Here is a 22,422-nt window from a genome sequence, read left to right as displayed (position 1 = left end):
TAGCAGTAACAAACATTGAAAGGTTTGGAAGGTGCGCTAAAAACCAGTCCGATCGCCGAAAGGAAAGGAAGAAGAAAAATGCAGGTTAATCACCTATAATGGAATTGCCTATGAAAAAAATCAGTGCTGTAGAAGGAAGAAAACATGGAAAGGGCAACATGTTGTTTTTAATCATTTGTATTAATTTGAAGAGGATTACTTTTGGGGAAATCAATAAACAAGTATATAATACTTCACCCATATAAAAAGAATCATGTCAAGCCTTAATTATCAGTTGTGCTTGGGCTTTGAGATCTTTAGTGGATCAATTTAACAAGAGCTGACTCTGAAATCAATATTAGGATGAAATGATAAATTGCAACACTGTGGTGCACTGATGCTCTAAGATCATCAGTGGTGAATGAGGAGACCTGTGTGCCCAACCTCCAAATGTTCAGCAGCAGCCAACATAATGTACATGTATGACTGGAACCATAGTCTCCATTCAGAGTTTCCAATTAAAATGTGGAGGTTGGGAGCAAAGCAAGACCCCTGTCCATATCCCTCCTCACCCTTTGGGTTGGGTCCAGACATTGCAAACAGGAGCATTCCTTCCACCTGGAGAAGGCTTTGGATCCAGCAGAAGTACCCCACAGATTTAGCGGGTGGGAGGGCTGCTGTAGAGAGGGAAATTTGGCAAAAAATGTCTCAACCCTATCTACTGTGGAAGTGTCATACAAACATAATAACAAAAGACAATCCTGCTGGATCAGACTAATGGCCAATCTACTCCAGCATCCACTTCTCATGTTGGCCAGTGAGATGCCTGTGAGAAGTCCAAAGCAGGATCCAAGCACATGAGCACTCTCATCCCTGTAAGTTTCCAGCAACTGATATTCAGGAGCATTACTGCCTCCAACTCTGGAGGCAAAACATATCCTTCATGGCTAGCCTTCTCCTCCATGAATTTGTCTCATCCTTACTTAAAGCCATCTAAGTTGGTGGCAATCAGTGCCTTCTGTGGGAGCAATTTCTATGAAGCACATTAAGAAGTACTTCCTTTTTATCTTTTTGTCCTAGCCATGGGACCTCAACACCTGCTAGCAAAGTACAAGACAATGAAAAATCATCAACATTCACTAAGGGCTCATCCACAGTAATTTCCCTTTGTGCTTTCTAGGCACAGGCTCGTACTTTTCAAGTTTGTGCCTGGGCATCTAGCACGTGGTCCTCAGACAGCTAAGTGGCCCTCAGGCTGAAAAATGTTCCTATTTCTGCCCTAGAGAGCCACTGCCAGTCAGAGTTAACAGTACTAGATGGACCTAGAATCAGCTTTGCACCAGACATTTGATCCTCTCTCATGGTTGAGTGTACTACATTCTGGGAGCCACAGTGGAGAAAGTTCATTTTCCTACTTACCCGCCAGCTATACTACTCCTATTGGTGGAACATGGCTATGTATGTTTACATATTACATCCAAGTAATTAAGTTGTACACTATAAAATGCAGTGTTCAATGGGTGTACAATCTGTGTGCCTGTGTACACAATAGTTGAGCAGTACAAATCAACAAGTGGGCACTCTTTCACCTTTACCTGTGTAAAGACAGCTTCTACCTGTGTTCAGTGTAACATATCAACAAGAGTAGAACAATACCTCATTTACATTCATTCAGGATTTCAGTGAGCGGTTACAAACCTGTGTTGCACGAATAGGGTTATTGTCCCCCTCCCCCCCAAAAAAATATAATTCATATGAATACATCTCTTGATTGGCTGTTGCGTGAGCATTGGCTCACATGCAGATTGGAGTTAGAATGTGAGCAAATGTGTGAAGGCCATCCTTTGCTTTGATGCCAAACTTAATAGCAGAGGATTAGCACGCAGCCAATTAAACTTGCCACTCAAAAGAGGAGCCACAGAGTGCAAAAAGAAGAAGAGATGAAGTCATGAAATATTTAAGAGTTCATCAATTCATCACCCCCAAAATATAATGCATGATGTGCAGTTGGAAATAGATGATGATAAATAATAGCATCAGACAGAGAGTGATTAGTCTTTTTCAGCACAGAATTTAGGAGCCAGGAATTAAAAGGCAGTGCTGATGACCTCATGTTTTGGAAAACTGGAACATGACATTATTCTGGAAGTGAAAAATACAGCACTTCAGCCAAAGTGATTCTTGCCTGAGAGGGACAGAGATTTCTTTGGTGTCTGGAGGTGATGCTCTAACTTTTGAAAACAAAGCAAAACAAAAAACTTATTTCAAGCCTAACTTCACGCACAGCCACAACTGCATAGAAAGTAACCACAGGCAAGCTTCCTTCTACTCCTGGTTCATAAAGAAGCTGAACTATCACATCACCATCAAACTGCAAAGTGGTTGGCTTAAATTCTGCATGGTTTTGTTTGCAGCAGGAGTGTGATAAAAACTATCTCCTTGTTTTTGTTTACTTTTGCAAACTTGGAGGTTCCACTGAGCCTGCTGATAGTTCCCATTTGAACACTGATGGTGCTGGAGGAGCACACGGCGGCAGTTCTGTGCTATATCAATCACTGCACAGACACTGTCACAGTAAACAAATCCATCCGGTTTTATCCCAATCAGAAACCCTGGATGAATAGAGAGGTCCAGGGCCTGTTGCGGGAAAGGAACAGGGCTTTCAGGTCAGGCGAGGTGCAGCTTTACAGTGTGGCAAGAGCAAACTTGAAGAGGGGTATTCGACAGGCAAAACGGGATTATAGGCTGAGGATTGAGGATAATTTAAGGAGTAACAACACAAGACAGATGTGGCAGGGGATTCAGCACATTACCAACTACAAACCTAACCTTGGTGCTGTCGACGGTGACCCTTTGCTGGCGGAGGAGCTTAACCTCTTCTTTGCTCGCTTCGAGAAGGAGCCACCTGAGACGCCGGTATTACAGCCACCAGCCCATAGGGGCCCCTCATTCACGGTAGAGGAGCATGAGGTGAGAAAGGTATTGAGGATGGTGAATCCGAGGAAGGCGGCTGGACCTGATGGCATCACTGGAAAGGTGTTGAAGGGCTGTGCGGATCAGCTGGCGAGGGTCTTTACTAAGATCTTCAACAAGTCCTTACACCAGTCTATTGTCCCACCCTGCCTGAAGTCGTCAACTATTGTCCCTCTGCCTAAAAAATCCACAATCAGTAGTTTGAACGACTACAGACCAGTTGCACTGACTCCAATCATCATGAAGTGTTTTGAGAAACTGGTGCGCCGTCATATTATTTCCTGTCTTCCATTAACTTTTGACAACTACCAGTTTGCATACAGGGCAAATAGATCCACAGAGGACGCTATCACCACCACTCTCCATGCTGCTCTGTCCCATCTGGAGCAGCCGGGAAGTTATGTGAGGCTGCTGTTTGTGGATTTTAGCTCAGCTTTTAACACTATCCTCCCCCATAGACTGGTGTCCAAGCTAGAGGCGATTGGACTCTCCAACTCCACCTGTCTCTGGGTTTTGGATTTTTTGTCAGAACGTTCTCAGAGGGTTAGAGTAGGGTCACATATGTCCACAGCCCTTAGCCTTAACACCGGCTCACCACAGGGTTGTGTGTTGAGTCCCCTGCTCTATGCTCTCTATACGTATGACTGTACAGCCATCTATTCCAGCAACAAAATCATCAAGTTTGCTGATGACACTACGGTGGTAGGGCTCATTTCAGGAGGGGATGAGTCCGCCTATCGGGACGAGGTGGAGCGGCTCTGTGTTTGGTGTGGAGAGAACAATCTGGCTCTTAATACGGCTAAGACCAAGGAATTAGTGGTGGATTACAGGAAAAAAAAGGCGGACATTCAGCCCTTGCATATCAATGGGGAACGGGTGGAGAGGGTGGCGGAATTCAGGTTTTTGGGAGTAACTATCGATCAGGGCATGACTTGGAGCGCAAATACCACTGCTCTGGTGAAGAAGGCCCAGCAGAGAATTTATTTCCTCAGACTTTTAAAGAAGAACAACCTGAGTGAGAGACTGCTGGTGTCCTTCTACCGAGGCTCCATAGAGAGCATTCTTACATACTGTATTTGTGCTTGGTTCTCCAGTTGTACAGCTAGGGAGAGGAAGGTGCTCCAGAAGGTCATAACCACAGCACAAAGGATTATTGGTCAACCTCTCCCATCCTTGGAAGAATTGTACGGTTCCCGTTGTCTTAGGAAAGCAAACAACATCCTGCAGGATTCATCTCACCCGGGATACAGTCTGTTTGCACTACTGCCGTCTGGCAGGAGATATAGAAACATCAAGTCAAGGACAAATAGACTGAAAAACAGTTTCTACCCGAGAGCTGTGGCCCTTTTGAATGCTGTAACTCGATAGTGTGACTTGGGAGATTGATGGGTGTGGGTGTGGGTGTGGCTGGAATGTGGTTTGTGGGTTGTTGTTGTGGTTTTGCTTTTGTTGTTTTTAAGGGATGGCATCCAATTTCGTTGCACTTGTGCAATGTTGCACGTGTGTAATGACAATAAAGAATCTATCTATCTATCTATCTATCTGTTTTGGTGGTACTCAAGAGTCTGAATTTGCTCCTAGCATACAGCATGTTAGCCTTCATTGACACTCCATCGTCCTGAGGTTTCCTTGCCTGTTACTTTTCATGTTTTATGTGATCCTTTGCATGACATAAAAGCCAGAAATCTAGGAGAATCTAGTGGAAACTTACGTTTGTGTTAATTGTTACCGGGAGATGCGGTGGGATGGAGTTTGCAACCCAGTTAACTTCAAAAATTGTTGGCGTTTTGATTTGCAATTGCCTCACAGTTCTTATGATCATGCCACTTCCACTCACATGATGAAGGCTAAAATATACTGATTGTGTGCTATGTTGTGAAGAAGCATTCTGGGGGTGGCACTGTTGCATTTGTGGTTGGGGGTGTATTTTGTTCCCATTGTAGTAGCAAATAAAGACTATGTGACATTTTCTGTCAAAGCTGGAACAGAAAAGAGACTGGTGGCTCTGATCACGTAATGCAGTTATCAGCAAGGAGAGAGAGAAAGGAATATATCTCACTGTAATACAAACTGAGTCTTCTCCAAAGTAATTCTTTAACATTGTTATTTTTCTTTTCTCCATTGGCTTTAATTAAGATAGCTCCTGGCTTACAAAATTAGTGGAAGTGGAGAACGTTTACATATATCTATTTAGAGCAAATTAACTAATCAATTTCATTTTGCTCAGTTTATTTTCTTCTCTCTAATATATTACAGAGGGTGCGTGGGTGGAAGAATAGTACAGAATTTGGGCTGCCCCTGTTCTGTGGAGTAGCATTCCTGTCAAGGTATGACAGGTGCCCACTATCTGCACTTTCTGGAAACAATTGAAAACATTTTTTTTCTGACAGGCATTCCCAGATCGAGAAATGAGTCTTTGCCAGGAGTGTCTGGTCTGTCTTGTTTAAGTTTTGTTTTAAATGTACCAGCAGGTTTTTGATGTGTGTTTTTCACTGCTTTTTGCTGTTTTTATTGTACATTGCCTTGAGATGATTGTGAATAACAACAACTCATGTGATAACAACCCTTTGTGCTCAGTTTCTGTGCACCAAAACTGCTTTGCACAATCTGGAGAAGTGAATAATATGCCTGGGACTTGCACTTCCATCCTCAGGCATGTTTAGTTGCCATCAAATTGGGTTGAGCCACTTCAAAAAGAGAACCGAACTGATTCTTTCTCTATCCCTTGTCCTAGGCTGACTCTCTAACTGCTATTCTGTAGCATGGGGAAATGCTAGGAGGGAATAAGAAAGAAAGCAGAGAAGCAATAGTGGGAAGGGGCGAACCACCCCCCCTTCACCCACATTTGGATATGGAAAGCAAGATAAGGCAAAAGTCTTGCAGGATTTATTTCTATTCGTAAGCTCTGTGCTTAGCCGTTCTAGACTATAAAGTCCGCATCTGCATTTAAACAGCCTGTAAACGTCTGGAATCAAATTTGAATTATGGGAAGCAATCCCGGCTCGCTTTGGGGGGAAACGAGGAAACTGGCCCGGCAAATCCAGCAATAAGTGCACATCTATGATGGTATACGGTAACAATAAAAATGGCTTGGATTGAAAGCTGACAAGTGAAGTGCTGAGGCCAGGAGGAGATGGGTGAGAGATCAGCATCTAGCCGTGAGACAGATTCTGCCTGCTCAGCCTGTGAAGGTGCTAAAGGACAGAGCAAGCTTAAAGGGCTTGCTCTGAGGGCTTTCCCAGCCCTGCAACCAAAGTTCCTATAATTAAGGATCAAGCTTGCAGTTCCCAAGCTGATACACAAATAGATTGAACACTCCCCACTCCATTTTGTAATCAAGTTTTGGGTTTGTTAGTTTGTAATGCATACACAAACGTGTGTTTTATGGGGGAAATGTGTATAAAATGAGAATTTGAGGAAGAGAATGCATACAAGATGCACATTTAAGGGATAGGTAAAGGTGTGGCTCTCTGCCAAAATCAGGCACCCTTGATAGGCAGCACCTGCAAAACCCTGTGCCACTGCCCACATGGTGCGATTTGAAACCGTGAGGGCAAAGCAAAATGTGCCACTTGACAATATTGTGACATAAGACTATTAACTGGTGGACAAGCCCTGCTCAGCTGTCAAAATGGTCTGTGAGGATTGGAGGAGCCCCCTAGATGGAAATAGTTTCTGACATGGGATGTCAGAGAATTCCAAAGGATACAGAAATGGGCACGGAAGTTGCCAGTGTTTGCTTATTCATTCCATTCAGTCCAGAATGGAATTCAATCCAGCCAATGCAATCAGTATTTGCTGCTGCTTTTTTCCCCTCACCCCACAAACAATACATAATTGATGACTCCTCTGCTGTTGCACTGTGTTTCACAGAATCATAGAATTGTACAGTTGGAAGGTACCCCAGGGGTCCTCTAAACCAACCCCCTGTAGTGCAGGAATCGCAGCTAAAGAATCCCTGATTTTCAAAACCTTAAGTGAAGGAGAGGCCACCACTTTCCAAGGTAGTCCATTCCATTGTCAAATAGCTATTACCACCAGAAAGTTCCTCCTGATGCCTAATCAGAATCTCCTTTCGTGTACAGTGGGTCTGCCACTAACCCGAGGGTTCGGTTTCAGGGGTCTGTGCACAAAGGCAAAATTGTGCAGCCAGGAACCCCTGGAATCACTCCCATGTGAGACAGAGGGCTGCTTACTAAGGGCATGAGAGGGCCCTGAGAGCTTCCCAGAGCCCTCCTGTGACCCTTCCAGACCCTGCTAAGTAAGGTGGCACCTTCCTTACTGGCCTCTGGGATACCCCCCAGAGCATCCACACCTCCTTCCCAGAGGCTGGTAAGGAAGGCAATGTGAGGGCTCTGAGATGCTACTGGAGCCTTCATGCCACCTTCTCAAAGTCCAGTAAGAAAGCAAGGGCTCTCCATTTCTTTGTTCCCCCACCACCCGCGTAAGACTGTGATCATGGAAGTAAAGCATGCACAAGTTGTGGGCTTCCTGCATTTTGAATCCATTGGATTGGATGCTGCTGCATCTTCCAAGTGACAGCCCTTCAGATATTTGGAGATGGATATTATGTCACTTCTCAGTTTTCTCTTCTCCTGGCTAAACATTGCCAACACCCTCAATTATTCCTCATAAGGCTTGGTTTCCACACCTTTTACCATCTCAGTTGCCCTTTGCACATGTTGCAGCTTGTCAATATCCGTCTTAAACTGTGGTGCCCAGAACTGAACACAGCACTCCAGGTGGGCTCTGCCCAAGCCTGCACAGAGTGGTACTATTCCTTTCCTTTATCTGGTCACTATACTTCTGTTGATTTAGCCTAGAATTGTATGAGGATATATTTTTTTGCTGCTGATTCACACAGTTGGCTGATGTTAAGCTTGTGGTCTACCCTTAGATTCTTTTTACCGGTACATGCACTGCTGCCAAGCCAGATGCCCCCATCTGATTTTCTTCACATTGAAATGAATGGTGCAGAATAATATATGTTGTTGTTGTTGTTTAGTTGTGACTGACTCTTCATTACCCCATGGACCAGAGAATGCCAGGCACTCCTGTCTTCCACTGCCTCCCGCAGTTTGGTCAAACTCCTGTTAGTAGCTTTGAGAACGCTGTCCAACCATCTCGTCCTCTGTCATTCCCTTCTCCTTGTGCCCTCCATCTTTCCCAACATCAGGGTCTTTTCCAGGGAGTCTTTTCTTCTCACAAGGTGGCCAAAGTATTGGAGCCTCAGCTTCAGGACCTGTCCTTCCAGTGAGCACTCAGGACTGATTTCCTTCATGGAAATTACTTCCTTGTTGTAGCAAAGGGGCTTGAATAACTCAGAGAAGCTATGAGCTATGCCATGCAGGGCCATAGTGGAGAGCTTTGACTAAATGTAATCTACCTGGAGCAGGAATCCAATATTCCTGCCAAGAAAACTCCATGGACAAAGACAACAGAATAATATATAGATAGCATAATTAGTTACACAATTAAGTAAGTAAGTAAGTAAGTAAGTAAGTAAGTAAGTAAGTAATTATGTAATATTCCACCACAGAGGACAATGAGATGAATAACCCTATCCCCCATCTCTGCTATAGGGGGAACGTAACATATAACATTTTCTGACCCTTCCTTCCTCTCTCCAGCTATCTTTGGATTTAGTAGTTTGGTTCCATCTCTATAAGGGAGCTCAGCAGCAGCACATCAGTATCAGAAATGGTTCCTTCCCGACAATGCACCTTCACATCCTTATTCCTGGATGTGCCATATTTCACAATCCCTCCAAGAGCGCCAGGCTCTTAATGAATGCTTTTTAACATATGCTGGCGTTCAACAACGAGGTATATTTCTACCAACAAGAGTGGACATAACTCATTTCCAAGTAACCTTAGCACATGAACAATTTCTCCTACCCAAATACCTATAAAGTTCCCTGGGGTGGGGGAGAGGGTGGAGGGAGTAGGAGAGGTTAAGCGCTGGAATTACTAAAGTCTGACCTGGCTGTAAATCTCCACTTGGCTGATGTTTTATGAGAGCATTCAATGGAAAAGTAATTCCCACTTACTACTGTTGCCTTGCCTTTATAAGTCATTTCTGACTGATTGCTGTCATACTGGAGGTTTTAGCACCAATCCCGCTCCCCAAGGGCTTCAGTGGTATTTTAAATCTCATCCAGTTACAACAAAAATTCTGGGTGGGAAATAAAAAACCTTCATGGAATAGCATTGTTGGGTGTTGTCAGGGAACTGACATCGGAGCCAGGAGTGGAGGCAAGGCTCCCAAGCGATGCCGGAAAAGAGCCCAGCAGGGAGAGAGGGGACTCATCGGCTGGGGAAGGAAATCAGCGTAACACCAGGGATAAAGGGGGGCGGATGGGGGAATCGGAGAGGGGGCTCCAGGACTCTTCGCCAGAGACCAGCGGGGAGAGCACAGGTCCTCCGCTACCCACACCCACCCTGCGCAGAAGACTTCCGCGCAGGGAAAGTAGGCGTAGACTTGGCGTCAAAGAACTTCTTTGCTGGAAGAAGTTCAAGAAACGCCCACTGACGGATTCTGCTAGCGACTGAAACAGCCACGAAGTGAAGGGCTGTCCAGCCAGGAAAAGGTTTAACCAGGCAACCTCGCCAAGAGTGGCGGCAACTTACGCACGAGCAACCCCATATAACCATTACAGGTGTATACAGTGGAGACAATCAAGGGTTATTATATAAACATTTAATTGGTTACTTCTTAATAGCTGCAAGAATATTGATAGCTAGAAACTGGAAAGCAGCAAAGGGTTTAAATGTGCAAAAACAGTATAATGTAATGTAGCTTGCACTTTCTGAATAACTGATGCAAAACTGTTGTGTGTCTAGGGGGCAAAAAGAGAGATACTTTGATGACAGACGGTTGGCCATTTATCCATCACATGAACAAAGACTCTACAGGGCATACTGTACCTGCTGCATTCCATAATATATGGTTGCGTTAACATTTTTCCTTCATGTTAATATTAGCAACTTTCAGTCTCTCTCCACTTCATTGCTTGTATGAACTTTGCTACTATTGTTTACACCTGAAATATGTGGGTTAGGGAAAATCGAGGAAGGGGGTGTTCAGTTTGCTTTTTTCCCCCAGTAGAAAATTAAATAAATATTAAATAAATTATAAGACTGGTTGCTGTCATATTGGATGTTTTAGTGGCTCCCCCGTCCCCCAAGTGTTTCTGTGGTGTTTTAAATCTCATCCAGTAATTGATCTGAAAGAGAAAGTGACAGTTGCACAGAGTTTTACACTGAAAATGTCCAGTGTTCCAAAAGTCTGTATCTGTCAGCTCCTCCTGTTCAACTTCACATGGAAAAAGAACGCTTCACAACAGACAGGGTATAATATGCATAAAATAGATCATGGATAGAGATAGTATCCATATAAGACTGTATGTATGTGATGCTTGGGTTTGCCTGAGCTTGGATTGGAAACACTTGCGTGTGGCTGCCTCATGTGGTGAACATGCAGAACTTCATCTTGGAACATCTTCCTGATTCAGAACTATTTTTAGCTTCCACAAAAACACAAGAGCTTTCTGGATCAGGCCAGTGGCCCATCAGGTCTTCTCACAGTGGCCAACCAGATGCCTATGGGAAGCCCAAAAGCAGGACTTGGGGGTAACAGCATTTTGCCTACTTGTGATTCCCAGCAACTGGTATTCAGAGGCATACTGCCTTCAACAGTGGATGCAGATCATAGCCAACAGGGTTCACGGCCACAGATAGCTCTCTTCACCATGCATTTGTCCAATCCTCTTTTAAAGCCATCCAAGTTTGTGAGCATCACTGCCTCTTGTGGGAGCATGAAGGGGGGCTGCCTGTGCAGCAGGGAGTTTCCTATACTTATGGAAGTTACTCATGAAAAGTAGAAATTCTACATTGCATGGACAAGCAGAGCAGGCTTCTTGCTGTAGTAGACAATCAGCCTCCAATTCATGGATCACAGCAGGGATGACAACAGGCACAGAACTTGCATGCTTGTTACCAACATCTTTGTTTGCACATGCTACTTCTTCATGAGCATAATGAGAATAAATGGACACCGCCTTCCTGGTTCTGGTACAGTTCTGTGCATCCATCAACTTGCGACTCCTGATTCAATTCCTGGCTTCTGCATCAATCCCAGTGCTGTCTGGTGCACTTTGGGGACTAGTAAGGTGGAAGGCAGGGAGATCAACAGTAGGTGAAGGCACAGTCAAGAATAGTCAGTGCTAACTAATTCTAGTTTCCCCCCATCCTCCTCCCTGTTGAATTCTGCAAGGGGCAACACTGAGACCAAGGAGGTTGTCAGGCAGTGCAGTCCCCTGGACTAGTTGTAAGTAGCAAGGCAGGCAGGTAGGGACCATTTGAGTGTAGACTGGGGCTGGTGGGCCAGTATCTGACAGCTGCCTAAAGCTCAGCCTTGATTGCGAGAATGGGTCTTCATCTCATGGACCCATTGGGCGGGGAGTGTCCTTGCACCCACTGCCCCAGTGAATTTATGTCAGGACAATCCCAACCAACTAGCGTTAAGCTTGTTATACTGACTTTTCCTTCACAACAACAGTGACCTGCAAGTGTAGAATATGGAATATCTATCTGCACATATGAAACTGTCTGATACCAGGTCGGACAAATGCAAACTTACCTGATCTACACTGCCTGGAGCAATCAATTTGTGAACGTTGTTGTCTCTTGAATTCTGCTGTGACATCCTTCTCATTTATTTATTTATTTTAAAAGAGAAATGTGTTTGAGAATTCATTATTTTGAGAGAAACTACTTTTAGATATGCATATTTTGAAAGAAATGAGGTTTGGAAATGTGTATTTTGAAAAGTGAAAGAAGTTCATATTTTAACACTCCTAAATTGTGGATTTGTGTGGGTAAATGGGACAGGGCAGATTTAACGAGTGAACACCTGGGGCACAGAGAGATCAAACATCTCTAGTACACTTCTTGGGCTGTCAGTATGGAGGCTCCATTAGTAAGCAGGGCTCTCCTGACCTCTCCCTATTAGCCAGGTGAGATGTTTACTGTGATGAATGCTGAAAGGGCAACTTGAATCTTTAAAGTAACTTGCATTAGGCAGCCATGTAAATATGCATTAGACAAAACAAGAGTTCCTGAGGTTAGGAAATTTTTGACTCTGCAAAATGCTCAGCTATTCTAAGAGACTGAACTCATTAATTCTTGCTAAACATCCTTCTATTGAGCGAGGCCTCCAAGTTTAATAACAGCCATAAGTTAATATTTGAGGCTGCAATTCAAATGTACTTGATTGGAGACATAATAGATCGTTCTTCTTTTATTTGTTTTTGCTTCCCCGGGGCTTGTTTTTCTTTAAAGTACAAATTGACAGTCAAACATGTAATTAGTTATGATGAGCGTCGCAGCCAGTCATCTACCCTCCACCATTCCACTTTCCAAAAAGTTGATTTATTTTGATCACAATGAATTAGGCAGGCCTTTCATAATCTAGGCTTGCTTGCTTCCCTCACATCCCCTTTTCAAATGAAAGAGGCAACCATTATGTGTAACTACCTTGCTCAAAAGGTGACATGAGATACAAGATTGACATGAGAGGATGGGCTCTCACCAGGAGGTTTCGCTCTTATTTATTATTATTTATTCATCACGTTTATATACCATCTTTTCCTCTAGGAAGCACAAGATTGTGTAGATGGTTTTTCCTTCCCCATTTTATTCTCAGAACAACCCTGTGAGGTAGGTTAGGGTGAGAGTGAGTGACTGGCCCAAGGTCACTTTGTGAGCTTCATGACTGAATGGAGATTTGAACCCGGGTCTTCCATATCATAGTTCAACAGTCCACACACTTCACCACACTGGTTCTATTGACCAGGCATTGCCAAGTCTGTCAATGTTGGTTTTCTCTCAGTTCCTCATTTTTCTACTCTCCAGTACCATTTTCTACATTTCCACATCAGTTTGGGATTTTTTTTAAAAAAAGAATTCCTTAGGGGAATTCATCAACATTTGAGTTTAAACTTCTCTGAATAGGCATATTTTTATAAAGCCACCCCCAATATAATGCATTTGGTATGTTATTTTCATGAATATATACATTCACATAGACACTTTACCTTAGTATCTGTCTTTTTTTGGTACCTATTACTTGGCTAGACTGCACTACAAAATTCAAACAAGTGATTTTTTTTGAAAGATTTGTGTATGTCAGTTTCTGTATTCTTCTTCTTCTTCCAGAAAGTGTGAATTAGGTAAGATTTCCTTTAAACACAAACTGGATGGGAAACTTTGCAAAATGAATGGGACTACTTCCTCAGATGCCTAGCTTGAAGTAATGACAAAAAAAAAGCCAGTGTGCATGAAAAACTGAATTTTTCCTAACTGTGAGCACAAAAGCATTGTTTGCAAGTATGTGAAAGAACTTTGACAATTCTGCTGATTGTACATATGTTAATTAACTTGTTCCACCATTTGATTATATAATGCACACAAGCGCAAACACACGTATGCAATGCAACAGACATATTGTTTTAACACAATCATTTTGCAAGCTGTTGTTTGGGGCCGCAGAACCTAGCTGCATTTATGATTGATGCCCAGAATGGAAGCATTTATAAAATGACACCAAATTAGAAATAGTCAGTTTATGAGTCTTGGGAAATGAATCTTTTATGAAGAATAAAACTTTATGATGGAGTAATGCCAGGGAGGTATGCATCTTCAATTTAATACATTTGGGTGATTACTGAGCTATAGATCCTTTTGAAATATGAACCCAGCTACATGAGCACAGACCAAAACCAATTGATCTTCATGTTATTACCTTTTAAAGAAATGCACAGTGCTTTTTAAAAAAAAACAGAAAAATCTTGTGCAACAATAGTGAAGAACACACACACACACACACACACACACACACACACACACACTAATTAATGCATTAGTATTAGTTCAAAAATGTGTATCATTTGGATGGGTGGGGATATGTTTGTGGAGGGAAACAGCAGTATCAGTGAGGTGCTGAGGAGCAAAACTGTGTACCGCATGGTCTGTCTTACACCCCCTAAATAAAACTTCAGCCCCCTGGATGTGGTGGGTTGAAAGATATTGCCCTTAAAGGAGGCATAAACATCAATGGGCATGAAGCCCCTGTGGTCCCATAGCTGGACCCTACCACTGGGCAGAATGAGGAAGTTGCCTCAGGTGGCAGATATTGTGGGGCACATAACAGCTGTAGTTAGGTGTTGAGAGCTCTTTGTGCTTGTTTGTAGCCTCTCAGCCTCCTGCTAAAGGGTGCTGTCCCATCACTAGTGCTGAAGTAAGATTTAACTAGGAGTCTATGTAGCTTTAGCGGTTGGAATTGTGGGTGAAGGGATCTCTTCCTTCTCCCCAGGCAGAAAGGTGTATTGAACAGACCCTAAGCAAGACCCTGCCTTTCCTCAAATGAGTGAACAGCAACACTCATTCTTACAGGGTGTGGGTGAGGGAAGGGATGTTACTCACATACAATGTTAGCGTAGCCGCCTGCTCTCTCTGTCCTTGGTGACTCCAACTATATCAAGACTCACTCTCCTCTCAACTGAAGTCTCTTGGGATCTCTATGACTGAGCCATGTTAGGTTTATGCTATTGACCTACTAAAAAGGTTCTCCTCTTACATATTATAGAGGATGCCTCTTCCCACATGATACTTGCTATGGCACATTAGTGTTTCCTCTAGAAACAAACTATATTTCTTGTTTCAAAACGTTTGTCTCACTCGTATGCAAATTTAATTAACAAATTGATTGGCTAATTGACTAAAACTCACCTCACTAATCAACAAAGATTCCTGGAATTAGGTGGCAGGCAGAATCACAATTATGTGACAGACCTAATCATTATTATTCATTATTACTATTTCTCCTGCAACAACAGGATGAATAAATACGCATATATGCCTTTACCATAGGATATTCCCCAAGTTCAACCTCTAAAATGCCAGGGGAGTGAAGCCAATGTGGTAGCCATAGCTGTATCCCAATCTACCATGATGCTCTTGAGCAACTCCTAATTCATTTTGGTGCAACAGAGAAGAATCTCATGGTAGATTATGACCAATCTCTCTAGGAAAGATCCCCTGTCTGAAATCCTGGGGAGCCATGGCCAGTCAGTGTTGAAAATGTTGAGGTAGATGGACCACTGGCATGATTCTGGAACTTGAATTAGACTTTCTCACTCAAAATCATTTCAGCACTACTTGGAACTGAGTGTAAAAGGGGATTTTGTGGGTAAAACAAGGTTGTTTTCCCCTCACTTCAAAATAAATATCCATTGTTTCTGCTCTTTCTGCAGTGGTGGCGAACCAAAGGGGTGAAAGCTATGGCCTACAATGTTTTAGGGGACTGCTGCAGGGTGTGTGTACCAAGTGGGGTGGCACATCAAATTGCACTCCACAAGCACTGCTCTCCATTTCGAGCTGCCTGACTTTTAATCACTCATGTACAAGCCCTGGTTGCTGTCAGTTCTCAGTTACATTTCTCAAGGGTGTAACTGTGCCTGAGGTGGCAATGAAGCAAAGCCTTAGAAATCTTCTTTTCAAGGTCGCTATAACAAGAAGAAAGAACCTGGAAGGGGTGGGTGGCACTGAACAAAAACAATGTTCCTGGGGGAGGGAGGGAGCAAGGAAGCAGCAGCAACAGCAGCAGCAGCAGCAATATATTGGCTTCTTTGCAGTTCATGAGCTTGTACAATGAGGAAGAGGTAGACAAAAATTGTTGCCCCTAATTATCCTAAGAGTTAGGATGTCCTAAGAATGCTTCTTTCTTTCTTTTTTTAAGCAAACCATTTCTTTGCACCATATCTGTGATTTAAGGAGAGAGGAGGAAGGAACACTTGATCCCAATGAACCTATCAGATTGGTGCAAGAAAGCCCAGGAAAACCTTCTTTGCAGATCTCTAGTCAGAACTTGGTTTGGGGAGTTTTTGCTGTGTATTTAGGAGGCAGGCTTTTAAGTGATTGAAAAGGCAAGTGAGAAGAGCCAGCTCATGTAAATTGGGATGCTAGATTTGGAGAGGAAGGAGCGGTCTTAGGCCTCCGGGGTTAATAATCCCCTGCCTTCTTTTAATTACAACTTGATCACAGCAGGGGATTCTTTAGGCTGCTGAACAATATGCCTAATGAGGTGGGTATGGAAAAATTCATTAAAGACTTTTAATTGAGTTTGCAGCATCCCCTGGTTGATTGAGGATGAAGTTCTTCACCAGTGTACTTTGGGTGTTAAGTCCTGTTTGGAACTGAACCACACACTGCAGGGAGTGAACACCAATAATGCCTCTTTGTATGCATCCATTGTCACATAGATGGGATCCTTTGAACACATCTTTGGTTGGTTTTGGAGTTTGTAACGAAGCACATGGAGACAGACAGTAATCTCTTTGACATGTAGGGCCCATATCATTGCCATGCTTCTTTTGTTGTGTATTTGCTTAAAATGTTGGTGGGGTGGGGGGTAGCTTGCTCTTCAACTGAAAAAGGCTCCAAAATTGCCTTGCAAGTCCACTTAGCTTATTGGGTGGGTGGCATTGCGGCCAGGTCTCAGGGCCTCCAGTGATCCAGCGGTGGCCTGAGATGCGCGCCTTCCTCACAGGGGCTTGGGCTTGGCCATGACGACAGCACTAGGCAGGCCCCCGCCCAGGAGGGTGGGCCCCGCTGACCAATCAGCGCCATTGGGGTGTGTCTCTGCAGTAGATTTAAACCATGGCATGGCCAGGAGACTGCCCTTTGCCGGCTCTCCCACCCACCCACCTTCTTTTTCATTTTTACCAAGATATGACCTTGCTATAGAATAATGTTGACCGCAATATGTATGGGACCAGGAGGGAATTTTTCCACTTGTCAAATTGGCTCCAGCCATTTGGTTTTCGCTTACCTTGTAGCAATTTCACAACTTTGTGAGGTTAAGCATTGGGTACGGGAATCCTGTTAATGGGATCCGTGGGTGTGGATTCTGTCCCAGGCCCAGACATACCACTTCCCCAATAGGGACCCTTCAGGGTGCCCCAATTTGATGTAAGTTATAGGGCTCTCCCTATTGGTGGTTTACATTTAGTTGGACTCCCTGCAGACAGGGATATAGTTGGGATATAATCCAGCTTCACCCAATGCCTAAGCCGAACCACTCAAGTTTGTAACCAATAAAGTTGTGGCCTATTTGAACCCATAAAGCAAAATCCACTTGTTCATGTGTTTATTTATGCACCAGGAAACTGCGGGTCATGGGGCCTTGGCACGCAATGAACATTAGAACGTAAGAGCCCAGATAGATCAGGCCAATGGCCCATCTAATCTATCATGGTGTACTCGCAATGGCCAACCAGATGCCTCTGGGAAGGCCACAAGCAGGAGCACAAGAGCACTTCCTTCCCACTTCTCCACTCTTCTTATGTTCATATTATCTGTATTACTACATGCCAAATGTGAAGTTTTCATACTGGTGTTATTCTTGTTCTTTTCAGGAAGTACTGTGATGCGTGTGACTGCCTTTGATGCTGATGATCCAGCTACAGACAATGCTCTGCTGAGGTATAATATCCTTAAGCAGACCCCGGACAAGCCATCCCCAAACATGTTCTATATTGACCCGGAGAAAGGAGACATTGTCACCGTTGTGTCGCCAGTGCTGTTGGACCGTGAAGTAAGTTGCAATTTTGTCAGTTGTTTATGGATAGATGCAATATGCAAAAAGAGGTAAAGGTGGTGTACTGGTTGTTTGTCTACTGCAGTGATAGCCAAACTTGACCCTCCAGCTGTTTTGGGACTACAATTCCCATCCCTGACCACTGGTCCTGTTAGCTAGGGATGATGGGAATTGTAGTCTCAAAACAGCTGGAGGGCCAAGTTTGGCCATCAGAGGTCTACTGTCTCTGCATTCTTATATGGAGTATAGTAGGCCATGGTTGGGGGAACTTTGCCATGGGGAAAATATGGTGCTCCAGGACTCTCTCTCTCTCTGGCCCTCAGGACTCTGTCCAGGCCACAACCCTCTCCCTAGGCCACACCTTTCACAAGTCCTCATCCACAGTCTCATTGAGCGCTTTTGTGTGGCTGAAATATGAAACTGAACTGTGAGAATACCTCTTGCTTCCTGGAGGATGGATGGAGATTTGTGTTTATAGATAACTTTGACTTCTATATAGAATGCAACTCAAAGTTATGAGTTGCATCCATTGGTCTGTATTGTGCTCCACCAACCACTGGCATGTGCCCCCCCCGGGAGGTTTCCCAAGAGGGAGTGCAGTCCTTCAGCTAAATAAGTTTCCCTGCCTGTGCCGCCAGCCATTCATTGAACATATTCTCTGGAATACTTTAGGAAAGCATGGGGCAGGGAAATATCTAAACAGTTGAAGGCCTTCTTGGTGACCAGAAGAGGCTATGGAATCCCAGCTTTGTCCTTCCTTTTCAGCACCTTCTGAAGGTCTCTTCAACATTCAGCCAGGATTTTGACTAGTGAATATATCTTTATACTCTCTATTGTTTTCTGAAGTCTGAACTGCCATCCCTCTCTTTCAGAAGTTGCAAATTTCAGTATGTTTTGCCATTGGTGGTTTATGATTGTTAGCAGGAGCTCAGGAAAAATATCACGTAGTGGAAAAAGAATTCAGTGGCAATCCAGACTTCCAAAAACCTATCTGTCTGTTTACTTTTCTAACTATTTTCAATTTGCTGTGTTCTTCAGGCAGTGAGATAAAGATGTTTGTGAGAATCTTAGGAAGCAACGATCCAGATGGAACGGCTTCATTTGGGGAATGGCTGTAGCTCACTGACAAAGCATGTGTTTTTCCTGCAGACAGTTCCGGGTTCATTACCTGGCATTTCCATGTAGGGCTAGGAAAATCCCTACCTGAAACCCTGAAGAACTTCTGCCGGTCAGTAGAGACAATACTGAACTTGATAGCTCAGTGTAAGGCAGCTCCCTTTGTTTCAGGTTCTTAGAACATAGGAAGCTGCCTTAGACTGTCTAGTCACCAGTCTATCTAGGTCCATGCAGTCTGTACTGACTGGCAGGAAGTTTCCAGGGTTACAGACAAGCAGTCTCTCCAAGCCCTGCCTGCAGATGCTGGGGACTTAGCCTGGGACCTTTTTCATGCAATGCAGATGCTCTGCCCCTGAGCTACGGCTCTTCTCCTGGTTCAAGACCTGTCAAAGTTGCTACGCCTGACAACTGTAAAGTTCAACAATGCTGAGAGATGAAATCGGAGAATTTACTAATATGATTTAGGAGCTTTAATCTGCCATCTGTTTGTTTGCTGCATTCAAACCAAGACATTGCTGATACGGAATTTCATAAAACAGATAAAGGTCTTACATACAGGATAAGCTTTGTAAATTCCTCCAGTTCTTTTGAGGGTTCCTCCTTTGCATAAGGGAAGGGGGGGAAGGGCATAAATCTTTTGAGCATCGAGATCTCTGCACAAAAACAAAACAAAGGAACAGCCTTTGGAGAATCTGAGGCATTGTGAAGGACCCAGATGTGATGTATGTAACAGGATTGGCCCAGTATGATGCTGAGACAAGGTGGAAAGTGATAGCTATGCCACACTGCCACTGATGCCCCCCCTCGGCTGATGATGACCACTCTGCTGCTCCCCTCACCAATGACACTGATGCCATTGAAGGAAAGGGAGAAAAAGGAGGCCCCAAAGGAGGCCAGTGGGGGGGAAGGAGGAGATGTTGGTGAAGGGTGCAGTGGGTGAAACACAGGTGGTGAGACAGGGAGAAGACACTGTGGTGAGAAGGAGGAAGCAGCAGAAGTGGCTTACTGGGTAGTCATGTATCACAGTTCCCCTTGGTCTGAGGAAGGATTAGGTGAGAGTTGAAAATTTCTTTGTTGTTTTGGAAACTCTAGTAATAAAGTCAAGTTTAATTTGGAGCATCTTGACTCTCACTCTTGTTATGGGACTGCCACTGAGAATTGCGATGGGGTAAACTTCCTCAGTCGGACATGGAATTGGGGTCATTTCTCTTCCCCCCTGCTGAATTTCAGGAAAAAGCCCACCCACCTTCCTGCAAATTCCTTCAGACTAAAATCTGACCTGTAGAAGAATGTTCAGGGACATTAAAGCCACCAAGAATTGTATCTCTGTGCCAGGAAATGTGAAACCTGCTAACATCACGACTGAAAACAGTTTATCGGTGATCCATTTTGTAGCTTAGTTTAGGGACACTAATTCTGTGATGTGAATGCTTGAGTAATTACATGTTTGTGAGCTGCTAAATAAAACAACATGATCTGTATTTTGTTGACAAATGTACAGATTAAAACTGGTGCTACCCATTTCCATGCAGCCCTGGTGGTAACTGTGCATAGGGAATTGCAGCCTAACTGTGATGACTCATTTGCTATGTAGTGTGCCATCAAAATAAGGGCAAGGCAAACGACTTGGAAGATTTCCAAGGGTGGCATCTGTATAACTCAAAACTTGTGAAAGGATTTCAGAAGAGGGGCCATGCCTGTTCAGCTGGAACTACTATGTTCTGTTATGAAAATGACTTACATACATAAAATTGTAAGTAGCTGGCAGCGCACTCCCCCTCCCCGGGTATCTGATGTTATTCATTTCCTATAAGTTTGAATACAAATTTAAGATTTGTAGAGTCATAATAACTGGCTGCCACATTCGACAGACTGTCTATGATTTTTCAAGTCAGGTTGGACATTCTCCCCCTCCCTAAAATATAAACAATCTTAGGATAAAACCAATTTTTTGAAAACTGAAAAAATCAATAGGAGGGAATGAACAATACTAGCTTCTCAGCTGTGTTGTAAAGATCACTAGTGATACATGAAATAATGATGCTATATTTACATAGAAAGAATGTCTTGAAGACTGAACGGGTATTACTACTGGAGAGATTGTGGCAGTGAAAGAACTGAGCCACTTGTGATTTCCTTTTAATAGCTCATACCCCCCCTCATTTCTTTATCAGCGTGACCTTAGGGTGAAGGGTGGGTAAAAATAAACAAACAAACAAACACATAAATTATAAAAATAATATCTTAAAGAAAATAAGAAATACAGAATGATTGGGAGGTGAGGTTGTTACCTATCATAAACTTCTAATCGAGATACTACTTATGGAGCAAAAAACAAAATAAATTTAGAAATTGACATGATCCAGCTTAGGAACTGGGATTCAATATGTGAAATATTCAGAAGCATAGAAGCTATGTGGGGAGAATGTGGGATTCAGTCTATTTTTCCAGAAGGGAGTTAAAATTTAGACAAAGACTGATAATGCATGTGATATTAATTTGTTTGTCAATTATTAACTCACTTGATTACTTTGAGGACATAAAATATCTTGCTTGTAACTTGGGCTACAATTCCTCTTCCCTGAGAAGCAGCTCCTTTTAACTCAGTGGGACTACTTCAGATAGATAGATAGATAATTAGATAGGTAGGTAGGTAAATAGTTTTGAAATAGCCAGGAAAACAATGGGGGGAGAGAGAAACCCCTTAATGACAACAACAACAACAACACCCTTAAAGTATCACATACACTGTTTCACATACTGTGTGTTTATCTTAAGAGTTTTAACATGAGTAGACAAATAGTTAGATAAAACGTGTCTTTTTGGATGGGCTGTTGCTGTTTTGAATTACAGTGGTACCTTGGGTTAAGCACTTAATTCATTCCGGAGGTCCATTCTTAACTTGAAACTGTTCTTAACCTGAACTTTAGCTAATGGGGCCTCCTGCTGCTGCCGCGCCGCGGGAGCACAATTTTTGTTCTCATCCTGAAGCAAAGTTCTTAACCTGAAGCACTATTTCTGGGTTAGCGGAGTCTGTAACCTGAAGTGTATGTAACCTGAAGCATATGTAACCCGAGGTAACACTGTACCACCCCACCCCGCACCCCAAAAAAAGAAGGAAAGAAAAGGAAGGTTTTTATTAAGCTCATTCCAATCCTTTTTTTTGGGGGGTGCACGGTGTGGAGACTCAAGGGTGCTATGTGCACCCAAGATATGTTTCCTGGAATGAAGTCAGTGTACTTGTTGCATGTTTGTAACACACACACACACACACACACACACACACACACACACACAAAATTGTCATGCTATAGTTTGCCTGGCTGCCAACAGATGGCACTGAGAACTGCTGTCCCTGAGCTCTTCTCACTCATCTACCTGCCAACCATGGGTCCCCTGTCCTTGCATCCAGGTCCCCAGGCTGGTGGGGTTACTGTCTTCCATCTTCTGGTGTCAACTGTGTGTGGCCTGGCCTAAATGACCTCACAGGCCAAATGTGGAGGTCTAGTGGGCCAGATTAGGCCCAAAGGCCAGACGTTCCCCACCTCTTCTTTAAATTAATTTGCCCAGTTGTCATGCAGTGGGCAATAGGTATTTGGGCTTTGATTTTAGACCTATGCCACTTCCCATTCCAAATAGAGAGATTTGTGTGCTGATTTATTTATTTGTTAATTATTGCATCAAGCATAAATGCCA

At 43.5% G+C, this 22,422-nt stretch overlaps 1 protein-coding gene across 2 annotated transcripts in view; it reads left to right on the top strand.

Annotated features, from left to right (window-relative positions):
- CDH13 (cadherin 13) overlaps positions 1–22,422 on the top strand; it is a 665,580-nt gene that overhangs the window by 468,968 nt on the left and 174,190 nt on the right. For both annotated transcript variants that reach the window (XM_083626042.1, XM_083626043.1), the window contains exon 7: positions 17,429–17,607. In XM_083626042.1, coding sequence (XP_083482168.1) covers positions 17,429–17,607 — 179 coding nt within the window. The remainder of the gene's footprint in view (positions 1–17,428; positions 17,608–22,422) is intronic.

This window comes from Podarcis filfolensis, assembly GCF_964270895.1.
Source record: "Podarcis filfolensis genome assembly, chromosome: 8".
Lineage (NCBI taxonomy): Eukaryota > Metazoa > Chordata > Lepidosauria > Squamata > Lacertidae > Podarcis > Podarcis filfolensis.
The sequence above is the reverse complement of the archived record's forward strand: the minus strand, read 5'-3'. Positions and strand labels throughout refer to the sequence as shown.